We start from the raw sequence: 24,041 nt of genomic DNA on the forward strand, positions 1-24,041 counted from the left end.
AATATATAATTCTGTATACCCACCATTATGGTACGGTATCATATAGGGTAATTTCATTGCCTTAAAAGTCCCTCATGCTCCACCTATTCATCCTGTCCCACTCCTGACCCCGATCCCTGGCAACTACTGATCCTTTTGCTTTTTCCATGTTTTGTCTTTTTCAGAATATCATATAATTGGAATCATACAGTGTAGCATTTTCAGATTGGCTTCTTTTAGTCAGTCATGTGCATTTAAGGTTCCTCCATGTCTTTTCTTGGCTTGATAGCTCATTTCTTTTCAATGCCAAATAATATTCCATTATGCAGATGTACCACAGCTTATTTACCCGTCCACCTACTAAAGGATGTCTTGGTTGCTTCCAAGTTTTGGCAATTACGGAATAAAGCTGCCGTAAATACCTGTAGGCAGGTTTTTGTATAGACCTAGGTTTTCAACTCCTTTGGCTAAGTCCCAAGGAGCACAATTGCTAATCAGATGATAAGTGTAGTTTAGTTTTGCAAGAAACCTCCAAACTGTCTTCCAAGGTGGCTGTACCATCTTGCATTCCCACCAGCAGTGAATGAGAGTTCGTGTTGCTCCACATCCTTAGCAACTTCTGGTGTTGTCATTGTTCTGGATTTTGGCCATTCTAATGGGTGCGTTACTTTCTGAAAGTCAAAAACCAACACAAAAGTAAATTTCAATAAGAAAAAGTTCTTTTATTTTGTATAGTTGGCAAGCTATAGTCCTTCTCCTTCTTCTCCATACCCTACAACTGTTGGACCAGTGGAGGGCAGTGGGTTGAGATCTCGCTACCGTTCTTCACCCACCGTCTATAACTCTCCTACTGACAAAGAAGACTACATGACAGACCTACGAACTTTGGATACTTTTCTTAGAAGTGAAGAAGAGAAACAGCATAGAGTTAAGCTGGGTATGTATATTTTTATTCAGATCCAACTCTCATTTTTGGTGTTGCTTTTATGTTATCCTTACCCTATTGTTTTCATTATTTTGATAACTGTACATAAATACTTCTTTTTTACTAATATGTGTAGCTTAGGAGAGAAATACATTTTGTTCTTATATTTTATAGAGTTAGAATTTTAAGTGCGCCAAATTTAAGAAGTAAAATGCAGTTGAACTGAGAATTCTTGAACCTTTTATCTACATTAAGATTGAAAGCTTTTTCTATATATAAGTTATACTTTCTATTCAAAAATTGAGGCTATAAAATGTTTTTGAAGCGGTGCAGAGCAAAGCTTATTGAAGTGATAGTTGTCTCTTTTTGGTCCTTGGGAAGATTGGCATGACAGGGAGGGATAAAGGAGGGAGAACATATTTACTCCAGAAGTGCTGCTGTTTTTCAGAACATTTTCGAACTTCTCTTTAGTTTACTTTGAGAAACAGTGTTAGCAAATCTTAATCCATTTGGGGTGGATTTGATTATAACAAAGTCAATTATTTGAAACCAAATTAGGTTATTGAGCCACGTAATGATTTTTCCCCCTCAGGAACTTTCACAGAAAGCACATTAGGTGCTAAAGCATGGCCACAATGAGGAAGTCCCTTATTGGACCATGGCTCTTTGTGTCACTTGAAATCTCTCCATTGATTTTTAATTTAATTTTGCCTGAAAGTGCCAGAAATGTCAAAGAAACAAATCAATATTATCTTGTTATTTGTCGATGCATGCTTTTTCTTCTTGTGAAATTTTGAACTATTTCAAGTTTTCTGAAAATTATATAGAGTATAATGCAAAGAACAACCTATGTCATTCCCTCTCCCTATCTTTGTCTTATTGAGATATTTTCTGGCTTCCATTTTTATTTCCTCTTTGATCCATAGGACTTACTTAAAAGTGTTATTATTGTTTAAAAGTAATATTAGTGATTGGTGTTGCTTTTAATTTCCAAACACTGAAATGAAGGCTTGATTATCTTTTATTTTTCCTCTTAAGTTAATTGTGCTACACTAGAGATTGTGACCTCTACCCTGTTAATTCTTTGGTATTTTTTAAGACTTGCATTTGGGCCTGTTGTGTGATCACTTTTTATAAATGGTTTTTGGTATGTTGAAAAGGATGGCATAGTCTCTACATACTTGGCTCCATATTTGCTCATTGAACCAAACTTCCTGAACGTGTTCTTAAATTCTTTATCTTATTAATCTTCATCCACTTGCTCTATTAGTAAGAAAGTCAGTTAAAAGCTCCCACTGGTTGTTTTACATTAAATGTGTCCTCGTAATTCTGTTAAATTTGCTAAATGTATATGAAATTATGTTAAGTGCATATAAATTCATGATTGTTAATATCATTCTGGTCAGTTATTTCTTTTATCTTTATCTTAAGCTTTTTGCCTTGAAATCTTTTCTCTGATATTAACACAGCTGTACTGATTTTCTTCTGGTTAGTATTTGCCTGGTGTATCTGTGTCCATCCTTATACTTTGAACTCTCTGTGCCTGTAGGTTTTAGGTAATTCAGTATTTATATAAATTAAATAGTAAGTATTTTTGTGAGGAGCTACTTTGAGACTATATAAGTATCTTCTTCCTCATCAAATTTGACTTACTGGCTTTAACATCCTTTTAAGTTTCTTTTCAAAATTATTACTGTGTTGTAGTGGCTATCTCATTCCATCATTCCTTCTATATTATTCCCTTTTACATTTTTAAACATGTTTTGTGATAAAATATGCATAAGGTTTACCATTTGAACCATTCTTAAGAGTATAATTCAGTGGTATTCACATTGTTGTGCAACCACCTTTTACATTCATTTGTTGGCATTCTGTTGCAAGATAAGAACTTTTTCTTCTCCCCAATTATGTCATTTGTTTTAGTGGTTAGATTGTTTCAGGTTTGGGTAGTGGGATCCTCTGGTTTCTGTTTTTTGTTTGTTGTTTTGTTTTACTGTCTAGCACCACAAGATATTCCAGGCTTCTCTTGTACTTTCCTGGTTAACTAGCTCTGGAGTCAGTCCATTTCTCCAAGGGGACCATGATTGCTTTTAGTGGAGAATGATGTTGAGAAATTAATGTCTGGGCACTGGGTATGTCATTGTTGATGGGGTATCATTACTCTAGGTCCTCTCAACAGACAGCCAGGAATATATATGTATATACACACACAAACACACCTATATGTGTTTCCATATCCATCCGCCTATATATTAAAAACCATGAGTACATACTGATACCTCCAATTGCAGTCCAACTATGCAGGGTTTATTCTAGCCTCCTCCTTTTTCATATTTGTAACTCCTTTCTCCAATAGTAAAAAACCAGGCACTCACATTTACTCTTTCTCACACACTTTTTTTGCTGCCTGGCCACTTCATCCTTAACTATTTCGAATGCATCTCCCAAGAATGTGAACATTTTCCTTTCTGACTATAGCGTAATTACCATACTTGAGATGCTAGTGTTATTCATATTCACATTTCTTCCAATTGACCCAATAATGGCCTTTGTAGCTTTTTTTTTTCTTTTACTGGTGCAGGATCTGATCAAGGATCATTTTTCCATATTTAGCTGCCATGCTTCTTTTGTCCTTTTTAATCTAGAACATTTGCGCGTCTTTGTTTTGTTTTTTTATGACATTTATATTTGAAGAAGTCAGCCTAGTTGTTTTACAAATTTGGATTTGTGTGATCATTTTTCATTATTGGATTAGATAAGAATCAGTTTAAATACGATTTTTTGGCAAGAATACAACTTAGGTGGCAGTGTGCTCCTTTCAGCATATCACGTCAGGAGACTCATGATACCATTTTGTCCCTTTATTGGTGAGATTAAATTGGATCAGTTGGTCAAGATGATGGCAACCTTGGCCTTTCCCTTTTGTAATTAATAAATAATCTATAGTGCGATACTTTGAGACTTGTGAGTCCTGTTCCCCAACAGCCTTTTACCCGGTGGTTTTAGCATCTGAATGAGTTAATGCAGTGGTGGTTGCAAAATGGAGACTTTCTAATACTTTCATTTCTTCTGCATTTAGTAGTTTGGCATTCTTCTGTTGTCCCCCTCACCCCACAGTTTGTTTGTGCTGCTGGTTGGTTCTTCCATTAGCAGTATCTAACCTGCTGTTTAACTCACTGAGTTTTTTCATTTGTTGTGGGTGGGTTCTTTCCCCCCCAACCCCCCCCCAGTTTTCAAGGTTTTACTTGGTTCTCTTTCAAATATGCATGATTTATTTTAGTGTATCTTGTTCTTATGTTTTCAATTTTTTCCTATCTCAGTCACTTTAAACATGACTTTCTAAAAGTCTCTGTCCTGTAGTTCAGTTATCTAAAGTTCTCGAAGATTAAATACTCACATTTTTGTCTTGTTGATTCCTTTGCTTGGAACCCTGTTTCCTCTTGTGATTTATGTATTTCTTGTTTGTTTTTGGTAAGTTTATCTGCAGTACAGTTCTATCTGTGCTCTTCTATCCTGGGCAGGCTGGATACAAGCCTTGTCTCCTCCTAGCAGTTTTGTATTTGCCTCTGCCAAGTACCTAAGGAGTATTATGACCTTGAACTAACTTAGGTAATTTCTGGGCTAGGAGGTTCCTGGATTTCACAGGTAGTATAAATGGGTGTTCTAAACCCATATGTAAATGGATAATTTTTAAATCCCCATACAACTTAGATGAGTTTACTTATTATCTCCTGGTGCCAGTGGACAGATTTTTTTCTTATCTACAAGAATGTGGCCATTTGAGGTTCTTGGCCCTATGCTGGCTACAGGGGATAGAGGTAGGAGAAAAGGGTCTGAGTCCAACCCTACCCCACCTTTGCCTCATTACCATTTCCCACTTGGGCAGTGAAATCCAAGCTGATAGGTTTCCCAAAGCCTACAGAATTCTCCTGAGCAGCCACAGCATCAGCTCACAGGGATGCTGGGGAAAAATAATATTTCCTGCCCTCAAGGAACTCAAATTCTGTTTGGGTAAAAAGACAAACTATAGCCTTAAAGTGTAATAACTGCTCTGGTAGAATCCTCTAGAGGATTAAGTCCCCATATTAACTATTAACATTTCCTAGAAGTAAATTTATAAATTTAAAAGTGTAATGGGCAGTCTCTTTGAATGCAACGCAGGAATTATTACAGGCTATAAAGAGAATGCAGTGTAGTACAGGGAAGAGTGAGTGGAGCTGCTGGCCCACAGAGTAGTTTATTAATAGGAAGCTGTAGTCGTACCATTCAGAAAGAGCTACTAAAAATTCAGGCAAGGAACTTCCTTAGCCTATTTATTTCCTGAGGAAATTTGTCTTTTGTTTGTTTCTTGCTGAGTCATTTGAAAGTCTTAGAGAATGAAACAAGCCTAATTTTACAACAGAAATAAACAGATACTTTCAACTACTTGATTGATATTGCTCAGAAAATGTTCTTTTTAATCTTTAGCACAGGCAGTCTGTGTTCTCTAAAGAAGAGGTAATGTCAGGGAGGAGGGAAGAGAAGAGTCCCTTGGGGCTTTGTCTTCCTTGATTGCCATCGCCTAGGTGCCCAGGTACCCAGTGTTCGTGTGCTAACCCTAAGTGACACAGTTACTACAGCACACACTGATGCTCTTTAAATTCATTATTGTAGGGAGTCCAGATTCTACCTCGCCTTCCACCAGTCCTACCTTCTGGAACTACAATCGTTCTATGGGAGATTATGCACAGACTTTGAAGAAGTTTCAGTATCAGCTTGCCTGTAGGTCTCAGGCCCCATGTGCTAACAAAGATGAGGCTGATCTCAGTTCTAAACAAGCTGCAGAGGAGGTAAATGGAAAATAAAAATGACTTAATATTTCTGATTGCAGATTGTTAGAAAGTCTCTTCTACTTCTGGAACATTTTTTGTCTGTAATCTTCACTTTTACTGGCCAGAAACATAAATCTGGCACACATTAAACACTGGAAAGACTCCTGTGTAACTTCGTGTATCTAAAACTGAATTGTATTGTACGTTTTATTCTTCGTTGCATACAGTTGACATTAGCGTCCTGCCTAAAACGTTTTTCTGCATTCATTTATAAAAAGGTATCTCAAGTATCTATTTGTACTTAATATATACAAGACTCCTGCTTTTAAAATACATTTGGATTAGAACATTTGAACTTTATCAGTTTAATACCAAAAATAAGATTTTTGTTTTGTTCATAAAGCAGGAATCTTCTTTAAACATACCAACATAAGGAATTTTAAAGATCTGTCTGTGCATGTTCTTACATATTAATTAGATGAATATCAGTGTTGATGAAGTTGTTTTTCAGATTTTTTTTTCCACATATTTTTGAGAGTTGAGGAAAGTGACCAATTTCTGACAAGATTTTTCCTCACTGATTGTTCATTTGAAACATATTTTTAATAGGTTTGGGCAAGAGTGACTATGAATAGACAACTTCTTGATCATATGGATTCGTGGACAGCTAAGTTCAGAAATGTAAGTTCTGACATTACTCTTCAGACGATGTTGTTGCCTCTTACTATGCGAAGTGTGTTATTAGAGTATTATTTAGAGGTGTTAATTACTAATTAGAGTATCAGAATTAATTATTATGAAAAATGCAATATGGATGACACATATGTAAGGATAAACATGACATTTACCTTATGGTGTCTGTTTTCATCAGATTGTTTTTCTCTCCATATTTAGTAAATCAGTTTCTTTTGAATGATAAAGAAATAACATATCTAGTTATTAAGATCTTCCCAACAGCTCAATTTTATTTATTTTTTTTCAGAAATTTTTTTTCCATTTTATTTTTCAAAGAGCTTTTCTGGCAGAACCTTTTATATGTCTAGAAATATGAGGGAAACAAAAATGAGGTCCTTGCCCTCAGGGAACTTTTTAAGTTAGAGAGAGAAGGTAATGTATATTATAAGCTCCTTCAGAATATTTCAATTTCTTCAGTTGTTTTAGAGAAGAACCTCTTCTCTTTGGCCAATTCATACAGAATAAGTGAGTTCCCTTGTTTCAGCCCTGCCTCTTTCTACCCCTCTGTAGTCTCTGTATGTCCCAAGTTCTGTTGGACACGCTGGCCCCCCTCCACTGCAGGTAGTTCCGCTTGGATTCCACGGAGGCTGCCAGTTCTTCCACTATTTCACCCTTCAACACTCATCCACTCACTCTACATCTTCGAGAAATATGTTGAAATCACTTGTCTACTTTTTTATTCTTTTACTATAATTTTAATTAGGTATCAGGAGGGAGTAGTGAAAATAGCAGCCTGTTTTCTTGAACCAGAAGCACTGGATGGCTTTCTAAACATAAAAATTCCCTCACGAAGATGAAGGGTACAACATAGGGAATATAGCGCTGAACCCCTTGGGTAATTTTGTTGCATCCCAAGGGTGGCTCGCGAGTAGAATGCATTGAGTACATGTTGGAAGAATGAATGAATAAAATGATGTCCTAGTACTGTACTCTCTTTTATTTCTAATTACAGTCTTGAAAGTTTCAAGTTTTTTGGATATTTTTTAAAAAGCAGTGTGCATATAGCATATAATATTGTGTAATACCACTTACTAGCAGAGTCTGGTTAGCACGCGGTGATCAAAGACATTAATATTTGTAGCAAAACATGTGAATAGTCACACTAAGTGTGTAAATAGCCTCATTGGAATTTAGTTCAGGCCTTGCGGTATATCTGATTTGCTTGCTAAATGGATTACTGAAAAGTTTTGTTTTTATAGATTTCTTAATTCACAAATTTGTATAAGGAGTTGTAGACTTGTATTTCATCGGAAACTTCTTCACCCTTCCATTTTATAGTTAAACAGAAGCATGGAAATAGAACTAACGTAGCAGTTAAAGTTGCCACGAACACCTACGTGAAACACATAACACACGAACAACTTAAATGGGGTGTTTCCTTGGACAGTCTTTTCACATCCAGAATTAGATTGATGTTAGCCATCCAAAGTGGCATTTGAGGTTCTAATCCTAAAGAAATATTTTAATATGCATAAACCAGTATCAAATAGATCTGTTTTCCACGTAGTTAGCAAATTGAGTAAGCCTGCTGAGTTAATTATGTTAGTTTGAAAAACTATCTTATTAATTACAAACCAGTATAAACACGACATGGATAAATGTATGATAATTGCTGTAGAAATGTAAATCGGAGATTATCCTTTTAGCTAAGTATAATAACCACAGGAAATTTTGAGAAAAACTTAACTAAAATTTTTGTATTTTCGTCAGCAAAAAGCAGGCATATGTGATTTAAGAGTATAACTTTTTACACTCTGCTGGCTTGCTTACTTAACTGTCTAGACTTCAGGTAGCTGCTACTTCATTGTCTTTCACTATATTCTGTTAATATTCAACTACAAGACAGTAAAAATATTCTTAGTGTTTCATGAATATCATTATTTGAGAAATACTTTAGAATTATGTGTGTGAAATCTTTGCCTTGTTTCTTCCCTAGTGGATCAATGAGACAATATTAGTGCCACTGGTACAAGAGATTGAGTCTGTCAGCACACAGATGAGACGAATGGGCTGTCCTGAGCTTCAGATAGGAGGTATGTGAAAATAGAGACCAACATTTGATTTACCTTCAGTGAATCTGCCAAGTAGAAATTTTCTTTTTTTATTGGGCTGTTTAACAACTTCCTTTGTTATCTTGAGGTGAGGACAAAACTAAATGTTTATAATATATATTAGAATTTACTTGCTGTACAGTTCACCCCTTTAAAGTCTACAATTCAGAGATTTGAGTTGTGCAAAAAGAATCAAGTTTAGAATATCTCATCACCCAAAAAGGAAACCCCACATAACCTTTAGCAGTCACCCTGTTTTCCCAATAACGCATTCCGCAGCCCAAGGCAACTACCAATCTACTTTCTTAAATTTTTTTTAATGTTTATTCATTTTTGAGAGAGAGTGTGAGTGTGGGAGGGATAGAGAGAGAGGGAGACACAGAATCCGAAGCAGGCTCCAGGCTCTGAGCTGTCAGCACAGAGCCTGATGTGGGGCTCAAACCCACAAACTGCGAGATCATGACCTGAGCCAAAGTTGGATGCTTAACCAACTGAGCCACCTACGTAGCTACTTAGGCACCCCCCACGAATCTACTTTCTATCTCTATAGATAAGTGTGTTCTAGATATTTCATATGAATGGAATCATATAGCATGTTGTCATTTATGACTGGCTCTTTCACTTAATATGTTTTCAAGGTTCATCCATGCGTGTTGTGACATTTATCATTGCTTCGTTTCATTTTATTGCCAGACAATATCCTGTTATATTGATCTACAACATTTTGTTTACCCATTTATCAGTTGGTTGACATTTGAGTTTTCACTTTTGGGCTATTATGAATAATGCTGCTATAAAGAGTTGTATGCAGGTGTTTGTGTGGACATAGGTTTTAATTTCTCTAGGCTAGAATGACTGAGCCATGTGGTAACTCCATGTTTATTCTTTTGAGGAACAGCCAGACTGTTAGAAAGTAGCTGTGCTGTTTTACATTCCCACCAGCAGCGTATGAGGGTTTCAGTTCCTCACATCTTCACCAACACTTGTCTATCCTTTTTATTATAGTTATCCTAATGGGTGCGAAATGGTTCCTCATTGTGGTTTTGATTTGCATTTTCCTGATGTCTACTGATGTTGAGCATCTTTTCTTGTGCTCATTGGCCATTCATACATTTTCATAGGAGAAAATACCTTTTCCGATCCTTTATCATTTTTAAATTCAATTATTTGTCTTTTTTTTTTAAGTTTGTTTATTATGAGAGAGAGAGAGAGAGAGAGAACGAGCAGGGAAGGGATAGAGAAAGAGGGAGAGAGAGAATCCCAAGCAGGTCCCACACTGTCAACACAGAGCCCAACATGGGGCTCGAACTCATGAACCATGAGATCATCACCTGAGCCAAAATCAAGAGAAGGACGCTAAACTGACTGAGCCACCCAGGTATCCCTGGGTTACTTGTCTTTTTATCATTGAGGTGTTTTTTATGTTCTAGATACAAGTCCCTTGTCAGATATTAATTCCAAAGTTGTACAAAGCATAAAGAATGTGTAACAGTGCTAATTGAAAATCACCTATTTTCAACTCTTTTACCTGCAAAAAATGAAACTATTAAGGTTCCATATAATTTGCCAAAAATATATTTACCATAACATATTTAGGGTTAAGTAATTAGGTTTCAAAAGAAAAAGGAATATCTTAGTCAAGCGCCTCTTTCTTATTTTTTTTATTAAAAAATTTTTTTTAATGTTTGTATTGTTGTATATTTGAGAGAGAGGCAGACAGAGCATGAGCAGGGATGGGGCAGAGAGAAACGGAGACAGAATCTGAAGCAGGCTCCTCACTCTGAGCAGTCAGCACAGAGCCTGACACAGGGCTCAAACCCACGATCTGTGAGATTATGACTTGAGCCAAGGTCGAATGCTTAACCGACTGAGTCACCCAGGCGCCCCTCAACCACCTCTTTGTAGAGAATAAATTTTTCCTTGAAATATTTAAGTGCTTTGGATTGCACATTAGTACTTTCTACTTACTTTGCATGTCTTTTATTTATTTATTTTTTTACTTTGGGTGTCTTTTGATCAACCTTTATTCTCTGGAGACTAAGAATAGAATTGTATATCCCAAAGGTGTCTATTGAGTATCTAAGTGTTTCATGTGTAATTTGTATAACCCTCACATCAACCTTGAAAGCTAGCTGTCAGTGTCCCATTTTATGGATGAGGCTCCTAAGACACAGATTAAGTATCTTGCCCAGTGTCAACACAGAACAGTGTTTTGAGGCCAGAACTGTTAGACTGCAAAGCCCAAATAGTTACTTTCTAGATCTTGGTAATGTTATTTGAACCTGTGCTTGTTCTCTTTGAGCTTTCTTTAAAAGCTATAAAAATGTTATTTTCTACAATATTTTACCAGTGTGATGTGCTTTTTGAAAAGAACAACATTGCTGGGGTGGGGGGGGAGGGGGGCGCCTGGGTGGTTCAGTCGGTTAAGCGTCTGACTTCAACTCAGGTATTGATCTCATGGTTCGTGGGTTCAAGCCCCACATCAGACTCTGTGCTGGCAGCTCGGAGCCTAAAGCCTGCTTCAGATTCTGTGTCTCCCTCTATCCCTGCCCATCCATCCATTCATACTCTCTCTCAAAAATAAATAAAAACTTAAAAAAAAAAAAGGACAACATTGCTTTGTGACTACAAAATGCAGTGTATATTATGTTCATTGTAGAAAGGCTGGAAAGTAGAGACAGAAATACACAAGAATATTATCCATAATTCTGCTTCCAGAGATAACAACTATCAATTTTAAGTCACAATTATTATTTTTGATTATGATACTAACTACATATATGTATATCAATTGTAAGTTATACCATAATATAACATTAAAATTTAAAAACTATATTTAGGAGCTGAGGACATATATTACACATGTACGTTTTTTTTAATGTTTATTTTTGAGAGAGAGCGCTTGTGTGCGCAAGTGGGGGAGGGGTAGAGGAAGGGGGACAGAGGATCTGAATCAGCTCTGTGCTGACAGCAGAGGGCCCAGTGTGGGGCTTGAACTCATAAACCGCAATATCATGACCTGAGCTGAAGTCACACGCTCAACCAACTGAGCCACTTTAAATTAGGGTCATACATGAATAGATAAAGAAGATGTGGTATATACATACAATGGAGTTTTACTCAGCAATCAAGAAGAATGAAATCTTGCCATTTGCAACTACGTGGATGGAACTGGAGGGTATTATGCTAGGTGAAATTAGAGAAAGACAAATACCATATGATTTCACTCATGAGGACTTTAAGAGACAAAACAGATGAACATAAGGGAAGGGAAACAAAAATAATATAAAAACAGGGAGGGGGACAAAACAGAAGAGACTCATAAATGTGGAGAACAAACTGAGGGTTACTGGAGGGATTATGGGAGGGGGATGGGCTAAACGGGTAAGGGTCACTAAGGAATCTACTCCTGAAATCATTGTTGCACTATATGCTAACTAATTTGGATGTAAATTAAAAAAAAAAAAAATTAGGGTCATACAATTTTGTTAACTGCTTTTTCCCCCAATTTTTCTATTTGTTAAATATTCTCCAGTACTGGTTTTGTGGCTAGATTGTATTTTTTTTTTTTTTTTTGTATGTGTAATACATTGTATTTAACTGATCTTGATTATCTAAAATGTAGGGCTTTTTCCCTTTGTTGTTATTAATAATGCTGTGAGTAAATACCATTTTGCCTAAATCTTTGTGTACATTTGTAATGATTTCTTGGGGATAATTTCTTAGAAGTGGAGTTGGGGCACCTGGGTGGCTCACTTGTTTAAGCGTCTGGTCTTGGCTCAGGTTATGATCTCAGGACTTGTGAGTTACAGCCCCGCTTCAGGCTCTCTGCTGTCAGCGTGGAGCCTGCTTCAGATTCTCTCCGTCTCTCTCTGCCCCTCCCTCACTAGTGGGCACACGCACATTCTCTCTCTCTCAAAAATAAACATTAAAAAAAAAAAAGAAGTGGTTAGTTCAGTAGGAATAAATACATCAAAGCTTTGATGATGTACCTAACCCTTTGAAAAGCTTATACCAGTTTATACTCTAGCAACCATGTCACAGAGAAGAATGCCTTTTTCCCCAACACTGGACATTACTCGTAAGGTTGGACGTTCTGAAAATTTTTGCTTATTAATTTCTTTGTATAGTTGTGTTTCCTGATATGATAAATCACTGTCATAGAAAGTTTCTACTTGTCAGTGGCTTAAGAGGCAACTTTTTTTTTTTTTTTTTTTGAGAGAGCGAGCATTTGAGAGAGGGAGGGGAAGAGGGAAAGAGAGGGAATGAGAATCTTTTTTTTTAATTTTTTTTTTCTTTATTTTTGGCAGAGAGAGAGAGAGAGAGTGAGCATGAGTGGGGGAGGGGCAGAGAGAGAGGGAGACACAGAATCCGAAGCAGGCTCCAGGCTCCGAGCTGTCACTACAGAGCCTGACGTGGGGCTTGAACTCACGGACTGTGAGATCATGACCTGAGCTGAAGTCGGACGCTCAACCGACTGAGCCACCCAGGTGCCCTGAGAATGAGAATCTCAGGCTCCATGCTAAGCAGGAAGTCCAACACTAGACTCTGTCTCACGGCCGTGAGATCATGACCTGAGCCAAAATCAAGAGTTGGACACTTAGCTGACTGAACCACCCAGGTGCCCCTAAGGGGCAACTTTTAACTCAATGTGATTTTTTTTTTTAAGTTTATTTATTTATTTTGAGAGAGAGTGAGCGAGCAAGCACAAGCTGGAGAGGAACAGAGAGCATGGGAGGGAGAGAGAGGGAGAGAATCCCAAGCAGGCACTGTCGGTGCAGAGCCCGACGTGGGGCTCAAACCCAGGAACTGTGAGATCATGACGTGAGCCAAAATCGAGTTAGACACATAACCAACTGAGCCACCCAGACACCCCTCAACGTTTTTTGGGTTTTTTTTAAGTTTATTTATTTTGAGAGAGCTCTCACAAGCTGAGTAGGGGTGGGGCAGAGAGAGAATCCCAAGCAGGCTAAGCTGTCAGCGATGAGCCCTACACGCAGAGCCCCACTGGGGGCTCAAACGTACCAACTGAAAGATCGTGACCTGAGCCGAAATCAGAGTTGGTCACCTAACCGACTGAGTCACCCAAGCACCCCAGCTCAACCTGATTTTGAAAGCTATCGTGTATCTTTTTATACATACCCCACAAAAAAAATTTGTATCAGTTGTGTATAGATTTACCAGAATGGATCTGGCTGCTGCTTTTGGCGTGCGTGTGCAAGTGGTGTGTGTGTTTATAAATCTGGCCACCATGCCAGAAATAAAATAAATTGTAGGTAAAGGCGATAATGCTCATTGTGAAAGTAAACTATTCTATTCTTACTTTCACTTATTCTTTCAACGCCTATTGAAGGAAGAGACCCACATGAAGAATAATCTGTGTCCTATGTGTTTTGTTTTTAACAGAGGCTAGCATTACTAGCTTGAAGCAAGCCGCTCTGGTCAAAGCTCCTCTCATCCCGACTTTGAACACGATTGTGCAGTATCTAGACCTTACACCCAATCAGGAATACTTGTTCGAAAGGATTAAAGGTAACTAGTAATTTGAAGAGGAAAAAAATTTCACTACTTTGAGATTTTATAAATAAAAGTAACAAGGGGAAAAAAATTTTAAGTATCACTTTTTTTTGTTTTATGAACATATATTTAATTAGGGCTTAGTTAAGGCTTATTATACTTGAATAACGTTTGGGTTTTATATTTCATATTGCCTAAGACTTGTCAGAATGATGTATTTAGCCTTAAATGTGCTCATTAATTGCATTCTGTTGAGGGAAACTTAAATGTGAGCTACATGGGCTGCAGTAAATATTTCACCTATTTTCTACCCTTAAACCACTAAGAACGGGTGCCACTGTGACATTCCTTATCATTTTAGCATGTTGGTCCTTCTTTCTTTCAATTCTTGTAATGTATATTTAATGTGTTGCTACTTTGAATTTCTGTTATATTCGGATTATTTGGAGGGAAATGTGATCTTCTGAGGAGACGGATGTGAGAATCAGGAAAGTTAGCCTCCCTGATACTCCCAAACTCTCTTTATGCTTCCCTGCTTTTATTTGGATAAACTGTAAAATGTTCTCATCAGTAAAAAAAGCTTTAGAAATAGTATTTCACTCTTCAGATTTATCATAAATCTTAACTTGAAAACATTATGGTACCCTCTCTCCCCCAGGTTTGGACTGGGGTTCAGAAATAAGCATTTTTCATGACTTTTAAAAAAACTTTTTATTATCAGGAGAATTCAGATATTCCTAACACTAAACACAACATTGTGCTCAAGCCTCCTGTACACAGCCCCTGGGCCTGGCAGCCTTTAGCCTCTCGGCACCCCTGGCCCTATCTATATCCCCATCTACCTGCTCCCCTCCTGTGTTATATATAGTTCTATGTGCTGTTGTCACTTCATCTGTAAACAGCTCTGTATGTGTCTCAAAGATAAGGCCTTTTAAAAACATAACCTCAGTACAATTATCACACCTATTATTTTTTTAAAAAAATGTTTTAACGTTTATTTATTTATTTATTTATTTATTTATTTTTTTTTTTAATTTTTTTTTTTCAACGTTTATTTATTTTTGGGACAGAGAGAGACAGAGCATGAACGGGGGAGGGGCAGAGAGAGAGGGAGACACAGAATCAGAAGCAGGCTCCAGGCTCTGAGCCATCAGCCCAGAGCCTGACGCAGGGCACAAACCCACGGACCGCAAGATCGTGACCTGAGTTGAAGTCGGACACTTAACCGACTGAGCCACCCAGGCGCCCCCACACCTATTATTTTTAAAACAATTTCTTTATATCATGAAATATATAGCCTATGTATGTACGGATGTCCATCCATCCATCCATCTCATAAAATGTGTAATTACTTTGTTTGGTATTGCTTGAATTGGGATTCAGATATTATCATATATTGTGACTAGTTGATACAGCATTTTAGTTACTTTTAAGCTATAGGTTTCCTGTCCATCCTTTTTTTCATTTGCAACTTATTTGTTGAAAAAACTGGATTGTTTGTCCTGTAGAGTTGTCCATGTTGTGGATTTTACTGAATGCATGCCCATGGGGTGTGGTTTTACATGATCCTCTGTCCTCTGTATTTCGTGTAAATTCAGGTTGCAATATTTTGGCAAGATTGCCTGATAGATAGCAAGGTGTTTGTATATCCAGAAAGAAATGTGTGTGCACACATATATACAAAGTACATATAAAGTATTGTTATATTCTAGATCAAATATACAAAAAAGCTTAAAAAAATTGTACTTAAAAAAGTACAATGAACAGATAGAGGCCTTCTAGATTGAACAGTTAGCAACATTTTGCTATAGTTGATTCTCTTTGTCTACATATATACACACACACTTTTTTTTTTACTCTACCATTTGAAATTCATTATAGATATCATTACTTGTTAGTATGATAATTCCTAAAAATGAGAACATTCTTCTACATAAACCCAGTACATTTAACAGACCTTTAAAATTAGCAATATTTCTAAAATCATCTAATATATAATTCATATTCAAGTTTCCCAATTGTCCAAAGAATGTTACTCTTTTTTTTCCTAACCAGAATAGAGTCTAGTTTCACACATTACCTTATGGTGTTTTATCTTTCTTTGGTCTCTTTCTCTAGAACAGTTCTGTCCCCCTTTTCTCCCCACATGACATGGACTTTTTTAAGAATCCCGAATGGTAGTTTTATTCTGTGTTTTGGAATTGTCTGGTTTTTTTTTTCATGGTGATGTGTGAGTTACTATTTTATATCTTGTGTTTATGTTAGGGTGTTTTCATCAGGTTTTGAAGGTGTTATGCTTCCCTTATTGTAACCCCTTAGCCTTTTCTTCTTCTTTTTTTTTTTTTTTCATATTTTTGGCTTCTTAAATTTCATCTTTGTTGCTTCAGAACTTTCTCAGGGAGGCTGTATGAGTTCATTTAGATGGAATAGAGGTGGAGACTTCAAAGGACGGAAGTGGGATACAGACCTGCCCACTGACTCAGCTGTAAGTCACTACTTCTGTTTTCTCAGTTTAACATTTTCCCATGTTAATTGGATTTATGTGCTTTTATTTTTCCATTGTAAAAATAAATATTAAAAAGAACTTAGAAACTAAGAAATAAAAGTTTAAAATTGTACCAGCATCTATCTTAACCACTGCTAATAGTTTGGTGGGGTTTTTTGGTTGTTGTTGTTGTTGTTGTTTTAATTTTTTTTAATGTTTATTTGTGAGAGAAAGAGACACAGAGTGTAAGTGGGGGCGGGACAGAAAGAGGGAGACACAGAATCTGAAACAGGCTCCAGGCTCTGAGCTGTCAGCACAGAGCCCGACGCAGGGTTCAAACCCACGAGCAGTGAGATCATGACCTGAGCCAAAGTTGGAGGCTTAACTGATGAGCCACCGAGGCACCCCCTGGAGAGAGAAAATCTTTTAAGCAGGCTCCACATTCAGTACGGAGCCTAACGCAGGGCTTGATCTCACAACCCTAAGATCGTGATCTGAGCCAAAATCAAGAGTCATATGCTTAAATGACTGAGTCACCCAGGTGCCCCAAGATTGTGCTATTTTTTAATGTTTTTATCATAGTTGTTATTATCCCATACATAAAATTTTGTATCCTTTTTTTTTTTTTTCACTTTTGTTGTGTAAGTGTTTTTTCATTATTACCCAGTGTCCATTAACTTTTCCTATGTTGGACCTAAAAGTTTGAGAAATGTGGTAGGGGAGGAACCTTTGTTTTTCTGTTTTAAATAATATTGTAACTGGGGCGTCATGGTGGCTCAGTCAGTTAAGCATCCGTCTTCAGTTCAGGTCATGATTTCATGGTTTGTGAGTTCAAGCCTCACATCGGGCTCTGTGCTGACAGCTCAGAGGCTGGAGCCTGCTTCGAATTCTGTGTCTCCCTCTCTTGCTGACCCTCCCTCATTCACGCTCTGTCTCTGTCTCTCTCTCTCAAAAATAAGTAAACATTAAAAAAAAATTTAAATAATATTGTAAGGAATATCATGGTGCATGTTTATTCTTGGGGATTATGGCTTTAAGAAAAATTCCTGGAATTAAGATTTATGAGATCAAAGAGTGTAAAGTTTTTGAACATTTAAGAGTTTCAAGATGTTTTTTATTTTTTAATAGTGACCGTCAGTGTGGAAAACATAAAGCTCCAAATGATGATATTCAAATTGAGAATGTATGTCTGTTTTTATCTTGTTTTTTTGTTATTAACTATATGAGTATGAATGATCCACTTAACAGAAGACTTGGAATGTCTTGCTTTGTCTTTTCATTTTATAGATTTCATCTTATAAATACAACTACTTGAAAGCATTTTGCTAGTTCTCTCTTTAGGGAAACATTTAAAGATTGGAGTCATCATAAACAGCAGTGTTTTCAAAGGGCTTATATCTATGATAGATTTTCATGCTGATTTAAAAAAATTGTTTCCTCATCTTCAGATCATCATGCATGTATTTTGCACCTACCTTGATTCCAGATTACCTCCACATCCTAAGTACCCTGACGGGAAGACATTTACTTCTCAGCACTTTGTTCAGACACCAAATAAACCAGGTATAAACCTCCTAACAGAATGAGTTGAGATTTTCACATGAGATATATCTAGAGGTTTAGCTTGTTTTTTAATGTAGCGTATTTCCTTTACAGATGTGACAAATGAGAATGTTTTTTGCATCTATCAGAGTGCTATCAACCCTCCTCATTATGAGCTAATCTACCAGCGTCATGTGTACAATCTTCCAAAGGTACACTTCTTTTTTTAAAAAAAAATTAATGTTTATTTATTTCTGAGAGAGACAGAGACAGAGAGAGACAGAGTGCGAGCTGGAGGGGGCAGAGAGAGAGGGAGACACAGAATCGGAAGCAGGCTCCAGGCTCCGACCTGTCAGGACAGAGCCGGACGCAGGGCTTGAACTCATGAAACCGTGAGATCATGACGGAGCCCCCCAGGCGCCCCCAAAGTTACTTCTAAATGTAGAAATGGCTATTGAGGAAGGTCATGGTGATTTGCTTTGATAATATTTTTTAAATTAAAGTCTCTTGTCTAAGGAACAGGTAAACTGTTTAAATTAGGGAAAATGAATTTCTTAAATGTCCCTTTTTTAAACTATAAAAGTAATATATGCTTAATTTGGGAAAGTATAAAGAAAGAGCAGGGGCACCTGGGTGCCTCAGTCGGTTAAGGATGCGACTTCGGCTCAGTTCATTCGGCTCAGTTCATGATCTCATAGCTCACGGGTTTGAGCCCCACGTCGGGCTCGGCATTGGCAGTGCGGAGCCTGCTTGGGATCCGTGCTCTCTCCTCACTCTCTGTCCCTCCCCCACTCACACTTTGTCTCATAATAAATAAATTCTGAAAAGAAAGATCACTCATTCCATTACTTAAAGGCAGCTATTGTTAACATTTTTGTGGTATTGCCTTTGGTAAATTTCATTTTGGCCTTTTCTCTGTGCTATTTTATGGGTTGAAATCATATTATTTATGTAGTTTTATTTCCTTTTAAAAATTAACTTCCTTAAAGAACTCTTTTGCACTGCTGATAGGAATGCAAACTGGTGCAGCCCCTCTGGAAGACAGTATGGAGGTTCCTCAAAAAATCAAAAACAGAACTGTCCTATGACCCAGTAATTGCACTACTAGGTATTTATCCAGAGGATACAGAAATGCTGTTTTGGCGGGGCACATGCACCCCAATGTTTATAGCAGGGCAATCAACAATAGCCAAAGTATGGAAAGAGCCCAAATGTCCATCGACAGATGAACGTATAAAGAAGATGTGGTATATGAATACAATGGAATATTACCTAGCAATCAAAAAGAATGAAATCTTGCCATTTGCAACAACGTGGATGGAACTAGAGTGTATTATGCTAAGTGAAATAAGAGAAAGACAGATATCACATGATTTCACTCATATGTGGAATTTAAGAAACACAACAGATGAACATAGGGGAAGGGAAGCAAAAATAAGATAAAAACCGAGAGGGAGACACATCGTAAGAGACTCTTACAGAGAACAAACTGAGGGTTGCTGGCTGGGCGTTGGGTAGGGGGATGGGCTAAATGGGCGATGGGCCCTAAGGAGAACACTGGTTGGGATGAACACTGGGTGTTATATGTAAGTGATGAATCACTAAATTCTATTCCTGAAATCATTACACTCTATGTAACTAACTTGGATTAAAATTTTTTTTTTAAAGTGAATGGTAGAAAAAAAAATCTTTCTTAATTTAATTAACTTAAATATAATTTCCATCCTATAAAAATCTTTCATAGAAATACTTTTTAATGGCTATAAAAAAGTTATCATTATATGGGGTGCCTGGGGGGTGGCTCAGTCGGTTAAGCGTCCGACTCCGGCTCAGGTCATGATCTTGCAGTTGGTGAGTTCAAGCCCTGCATCGGGCTCTGTGCAGACAGCTTGGAGCCTGGAGCCTGCTTCAAATTCTGTTTCCCTCTCTCTCTGCCCCTCCCCTACTCATGCTGTGTCTCTGTCTGTGTGTCAAAAATAAATAAAAGCATTAAAAATTTTTTTTTCTTAATTGTTTTAAGTTTATTATAAGATTGTAACATAATTTATTCAACCGTTCTCCTACCATTGAACATTTTGGATGTTCTAAATCTTTGTTTTATAAATACTGCTGAATATTCATCTTTATGGGTATAGCTGTCTACATTTTGGGTAATTTCGTTAAAGTCCAAAAGTGGAATTCTAGGTTACAGAATATTTTCAAAGCTTTTAAAATATATTACCAAACTACTTTTATACAAAAGGTTATGTACCAGTTTACATTTCTATTCAGGTATCTTACTCTTAACTGCAGACTTCAGTTCTATTGATGACCTTTGTAGTTATTGTTGTTACCAGCTTCTTTACAAAAAAATTTTATATTGACTATAATCATAAATCGTGTTCTCCTTCAGATTCCTAGAAGAGAGTATTAATTGCATTTTTTTCAAATTTAATATTCCAGCTTTATAAGTGTTAATATTTTGGGCCATTGAAGTTTCTGTACAAATCCATGCAAATGAAAGTCTGAATTACACGGAATTCTGAGTTAGTAGAATGTGAATTGATAGGATCTGCATTTATCTTTTTGTTTGATTTGTATAATCTTTGGCTTGGCTTGGTTTAAATCTTGCTGTCTTTTTTTGTCTTTGTTCCAGGGCCGAAATAATATGTTTCATACATTGTTAATGTTTCTCTACATCATAAAAACCAAAGAGTCAGGAATGCTTGGGTAGGTATTGATGCTTTAAAAATGCAAGTACTTAACTTATTTACTGTTTTTCTTCCCATGTTAAGATTCTGCAGAAGCAGCATCATATATTGAAAAGATTGTGGACCGAACAAGAGATATGGCTTTTGGCACTAGCTCAGCCCTGTCACTAACCAGTTCTATTCTCTTGGGCAAATCCATTGATTCCTCACCAACCTCCATTTCCCTACTGGTTTCCCTCATTGGCTTTACGGTTGTGTCCCTCAAGAAGCAACTCTGAGGATGTATTTCAAGCTCTTGCCAATTTAAAATTTATCAACAGAACAAAACAAAAGCCATCCCATTTCAGACACAGCCTTCTGCAAAATGTTTATACTTCTAGAGAGGCTGAGTCAGCACCCATTCCATAATATTATTAACTGGGACAGAAAAATGGTCAGTTGAAATTGTTTACTTTGTTATTCTAAATATTTAGAATGAAGCTCACGTCCTGTTTCAATAAATTCAGAATTGTCATATGGTCATTTTGGTGATCCAAAATATTAGCGTATCAAATAATATTTTGAAGCAGGAGGACTGGTTAAGGCTGGGGAAATCTCGTAATGCAAGGTCTAGAACTCTCAAAACCTGACGTTAAGAAAATGTGAAGTGAAAGGCTTGGAGTGGAGAACGTCTGGGGTCCATTCCAGTTCTGATACGCATGCCTCTTTTCAGTTTAGCTTAGGTGTCCTGTTTTATGTGTGTTTTAGAACTACATTGTCTGATAGAGCAGCCATCCATCACATGTGACAATGAGCATTTGAAACATGACTAATCTGAATTGAGATGTTCTGTAAGTGTAATGTATATAGACCAGAATTTGAAGACTCAAGAAAAAGGGGGGTACAAAAGATCTCATTAATACTTTTGTGCATTGATTACCTGTTGAATTAATACATTGGATATATTGGATTCAATGAAATATATTACTGAAATTAATTAAACCTGTTTCTTTTTACTTTCTATAAAAATTTTAAGATGTCTACTAGAAAATTTAAAATTATGGGGGCATCTGGCCAGCTCAGTCAGTAGAGCTCACGACTCAATCTCTCAGGGTCGTGAGTTCAAGTCCCAGGTTGGGCATAGAACCCACTTAAAATAAAATTTTTTTTAATATAAATAAGATTAAATGTAAACAAATAAATTTAATAAATTAAATATAAATAAAATTAAATATAAATAAAATTTAAGAAGTAACAAAAATAAATTAAAAATATATTTAGAAAAAAATTTTAAATGATGTATGTGGTTTGCATTTCACTGACATCACATTATATTTCTACTGGACAGTACTGCTCTAGAGAAAGCCAAGTTCCTGTCCTTAAACATATTAGATTCAAAGATTTTTAAAAGACATAAACAGTCCAAAAAAATTTTTTTTCACCAAATCAGTCTATGGTTTTAATGTGATTCCTATCAAAATCCTAGCAAGTTTTTTTTAGTTCTCTTCTTTATTTTTTTTAATTTACATCCAAATTAGTTAGCATATATAAAAAAATTTTTTTAATATTTATTTATTTTGCGGATGGTGGGCAGAGATAGAAGGAGACACAGACTCTGAAGCAGGCTCCAGCCTCTGAGCTGTCAGCACAGAGCCCAGTGCAGGGCTCGAACTCCTGAGCCATGAGATCATGACCTGAGTTGAAGTCAGACGCTTAACCAACCCAGCTACCTAGGATCCCCTTTTGTCATATATATATATATATATATATATATATATATATATATATATATGTTTTTTTCTTTAATGTTTATCTATTTTTGAGAGAGAGAGAGAACGAGCAGGGGAGGGGCAGAGAGAGGAAGACAATCTGAAACAGGGTCCAGGCTCTGAGCTGTTATGACAGCACAAAGCCCGACAGCGGGGCTCGAACCCACAGACTGTGAGATCATGACCCAAACCGAAGTCTGACGCTTAACTGACTGAGCCATCCATGTGTCCCATTGTCATATATGTTTTAACGTAAGAAAGATTAAATAGGAAACTCACTTTTGTGAAGCATCTAAACTAAATATTCTTTTTTCCTTATTTTTTAATTACAAAAGTAATACATGCCCAATATGCAAATACCTAAATGCTACAGCAGTGTATAGACTAGAAATTGAAAATTCCCATCTGGTCAGCCTCTCAATCCCACTGCCTCTGAGTACCCAATGTTAGCAGTTAAAAGTGTATGTTTATAGACTACTTTCTGGGAATAAGTTGATCTGGGTTTTATTTTTCATTTTGTTTAAACATGTATTGTGCCTAAACATATTATCCTATGCTTTTTTTTTAATCTTTTTTTTTTTTGACATTTATTCATTTTTAAGAGACAGAGACAGAGCATGAGCAGGGGAGGGGCAGAGAGAGAGAGGGAGACACAGAATCCAAAGCAGGTTCCAGGCTCTGAACTGTCAGCATAGAGCCCGACACAGGGCTAGAACCCATGAACTGCAAGACCATGAGCCCAAGTCAGACGCTTAACTGACCGAGCCACCCAGGCACCCCTCGAATGTTTGGTTTTAATTGAAAGTTTATCTTTTCCTCTCTAGATCCAAATTGACATTTTGATGCATTAATGATTTGTCATGATAGCTTGAAGTTTGTGTTGAGTGCTAGGTACGCTTTGTCCACATAAAAGTGGAAAAATTTCAGAAGTACTTAGGAGGCTGGCTCAATCTATAGAGCATGCAACTCTTGATCTGGGGGTTATTAGTTCAAGCCACGTGTTGGGTATAGAGCTTATTTAAAAAATAAATAAAGTAAAATAAGATTGAAATATTTAGTGGGGTAATGACTTACTTAGAGGCCAAGAAGAATTCATACAATTTTTAAAGTGCATATCTTGGGGCGCCTGGGTGGCGCAGTCGGTTAAGCGTCTGACTTCAGCCAGGTCACGATCTCGCGGTCTGTGAGTTCCAGCCCCGCGTCAGGCTCTGGGCTGATGGCTCAGAGCCTGGAGCCTGTTTCCGATTCTGTGTCTCTGTGTCTCTGTCCCAAAAATAAATAAATGTTGAAAAAAAATTAAAAAAAAAATAAATAAATGAAGTGCATATCTTATTGAGCAACTTAAATGTGGAAAAGAAACATTTCAAACTAAAACTAATACATCTTTTATTTATTTGAGATTTTTTTTTTTCTTAACCAAGGGAAAAACTTTGAAATTATTAACTTTTTAGATGATTGATTAATCTACTTGATACATTCTAAAACAATCAAATGCTTAAAAACTATCCTATAACTTAAAGGAAATAAGCAAGTGGCTCAAATAGAGTCCATTTGGAAT

At 36.8% G+C, this 24,041-nt stretch overlaps 1 protein-coding gene across 9 annotated transcripts in view; it reads left to right on the forward strand.

Moving 5' to 3' along the window:
• The window catches only part of TMEM209 (transmembrane protein 209), a 34,438-nt gene that overhangs the window by 7,742 nt on the left and 2,655 nt on the right, over positions 1-24,041 (forward strand). For 6 of the 9 annotated variants that reach the window (XM_053218081.1, XM_015071059.3, XM_053218082.1 and 3 more), the window contains exons 6-14: positions 715-916; positions 5,558-5,733; positions 6,325-6,396; positions 8,387-8,483; positions 13,908-14,033; positions 16,406-16,503; positions 17,952-18,066; positions 18,160-18,257; positions 20,681-20,754. In XM_053218081.1, the coding sequence (XP_053074056.1) occupies positions 715-916; positions 5,558-5,733; positions 6,325-6,396; positions 8,387-8,483; positions 13,908-14,033; positions 16,406-16,503; positions 17,952-18,066; positions 18,160-18,257; positions 20,681-20,754 (1,058 nt within the window). Of the gene's footprint in view, positions 1-714; positions 917-5,557; positions 5,734-6,324; positions 6,397-8,386; positions 8,484-13,907; positions 14,034-16,405; positions 16,504-17,951; positions 18,067-18,143; positions 18,258-20,680; positions 20,755-24,041 lie in introns of those variants that run through there. The other 3 variants (XR_008296641.1, XR_003425999.2, XR_008296642.1) reach the window with 3 other exon arrangements.

The sequence above is a fragment of the Acinonyx jubatus genome, chromosome A2 (genome assembly GCF_027475565.1).
Source record: "Acinonyx jubatus isolate Ajub_Pintada_27869175 chromosome A2, VMU_Ajub_asm_v1.0, whole genome shotgun sequence".
In the NCBI taxonomy this organism is placed as follows: Eukaryota; Metazoa; Chordata; class Mammalia; order Carnivora; family Felidae; genus Acinonyx; species Acinonyx jubatus.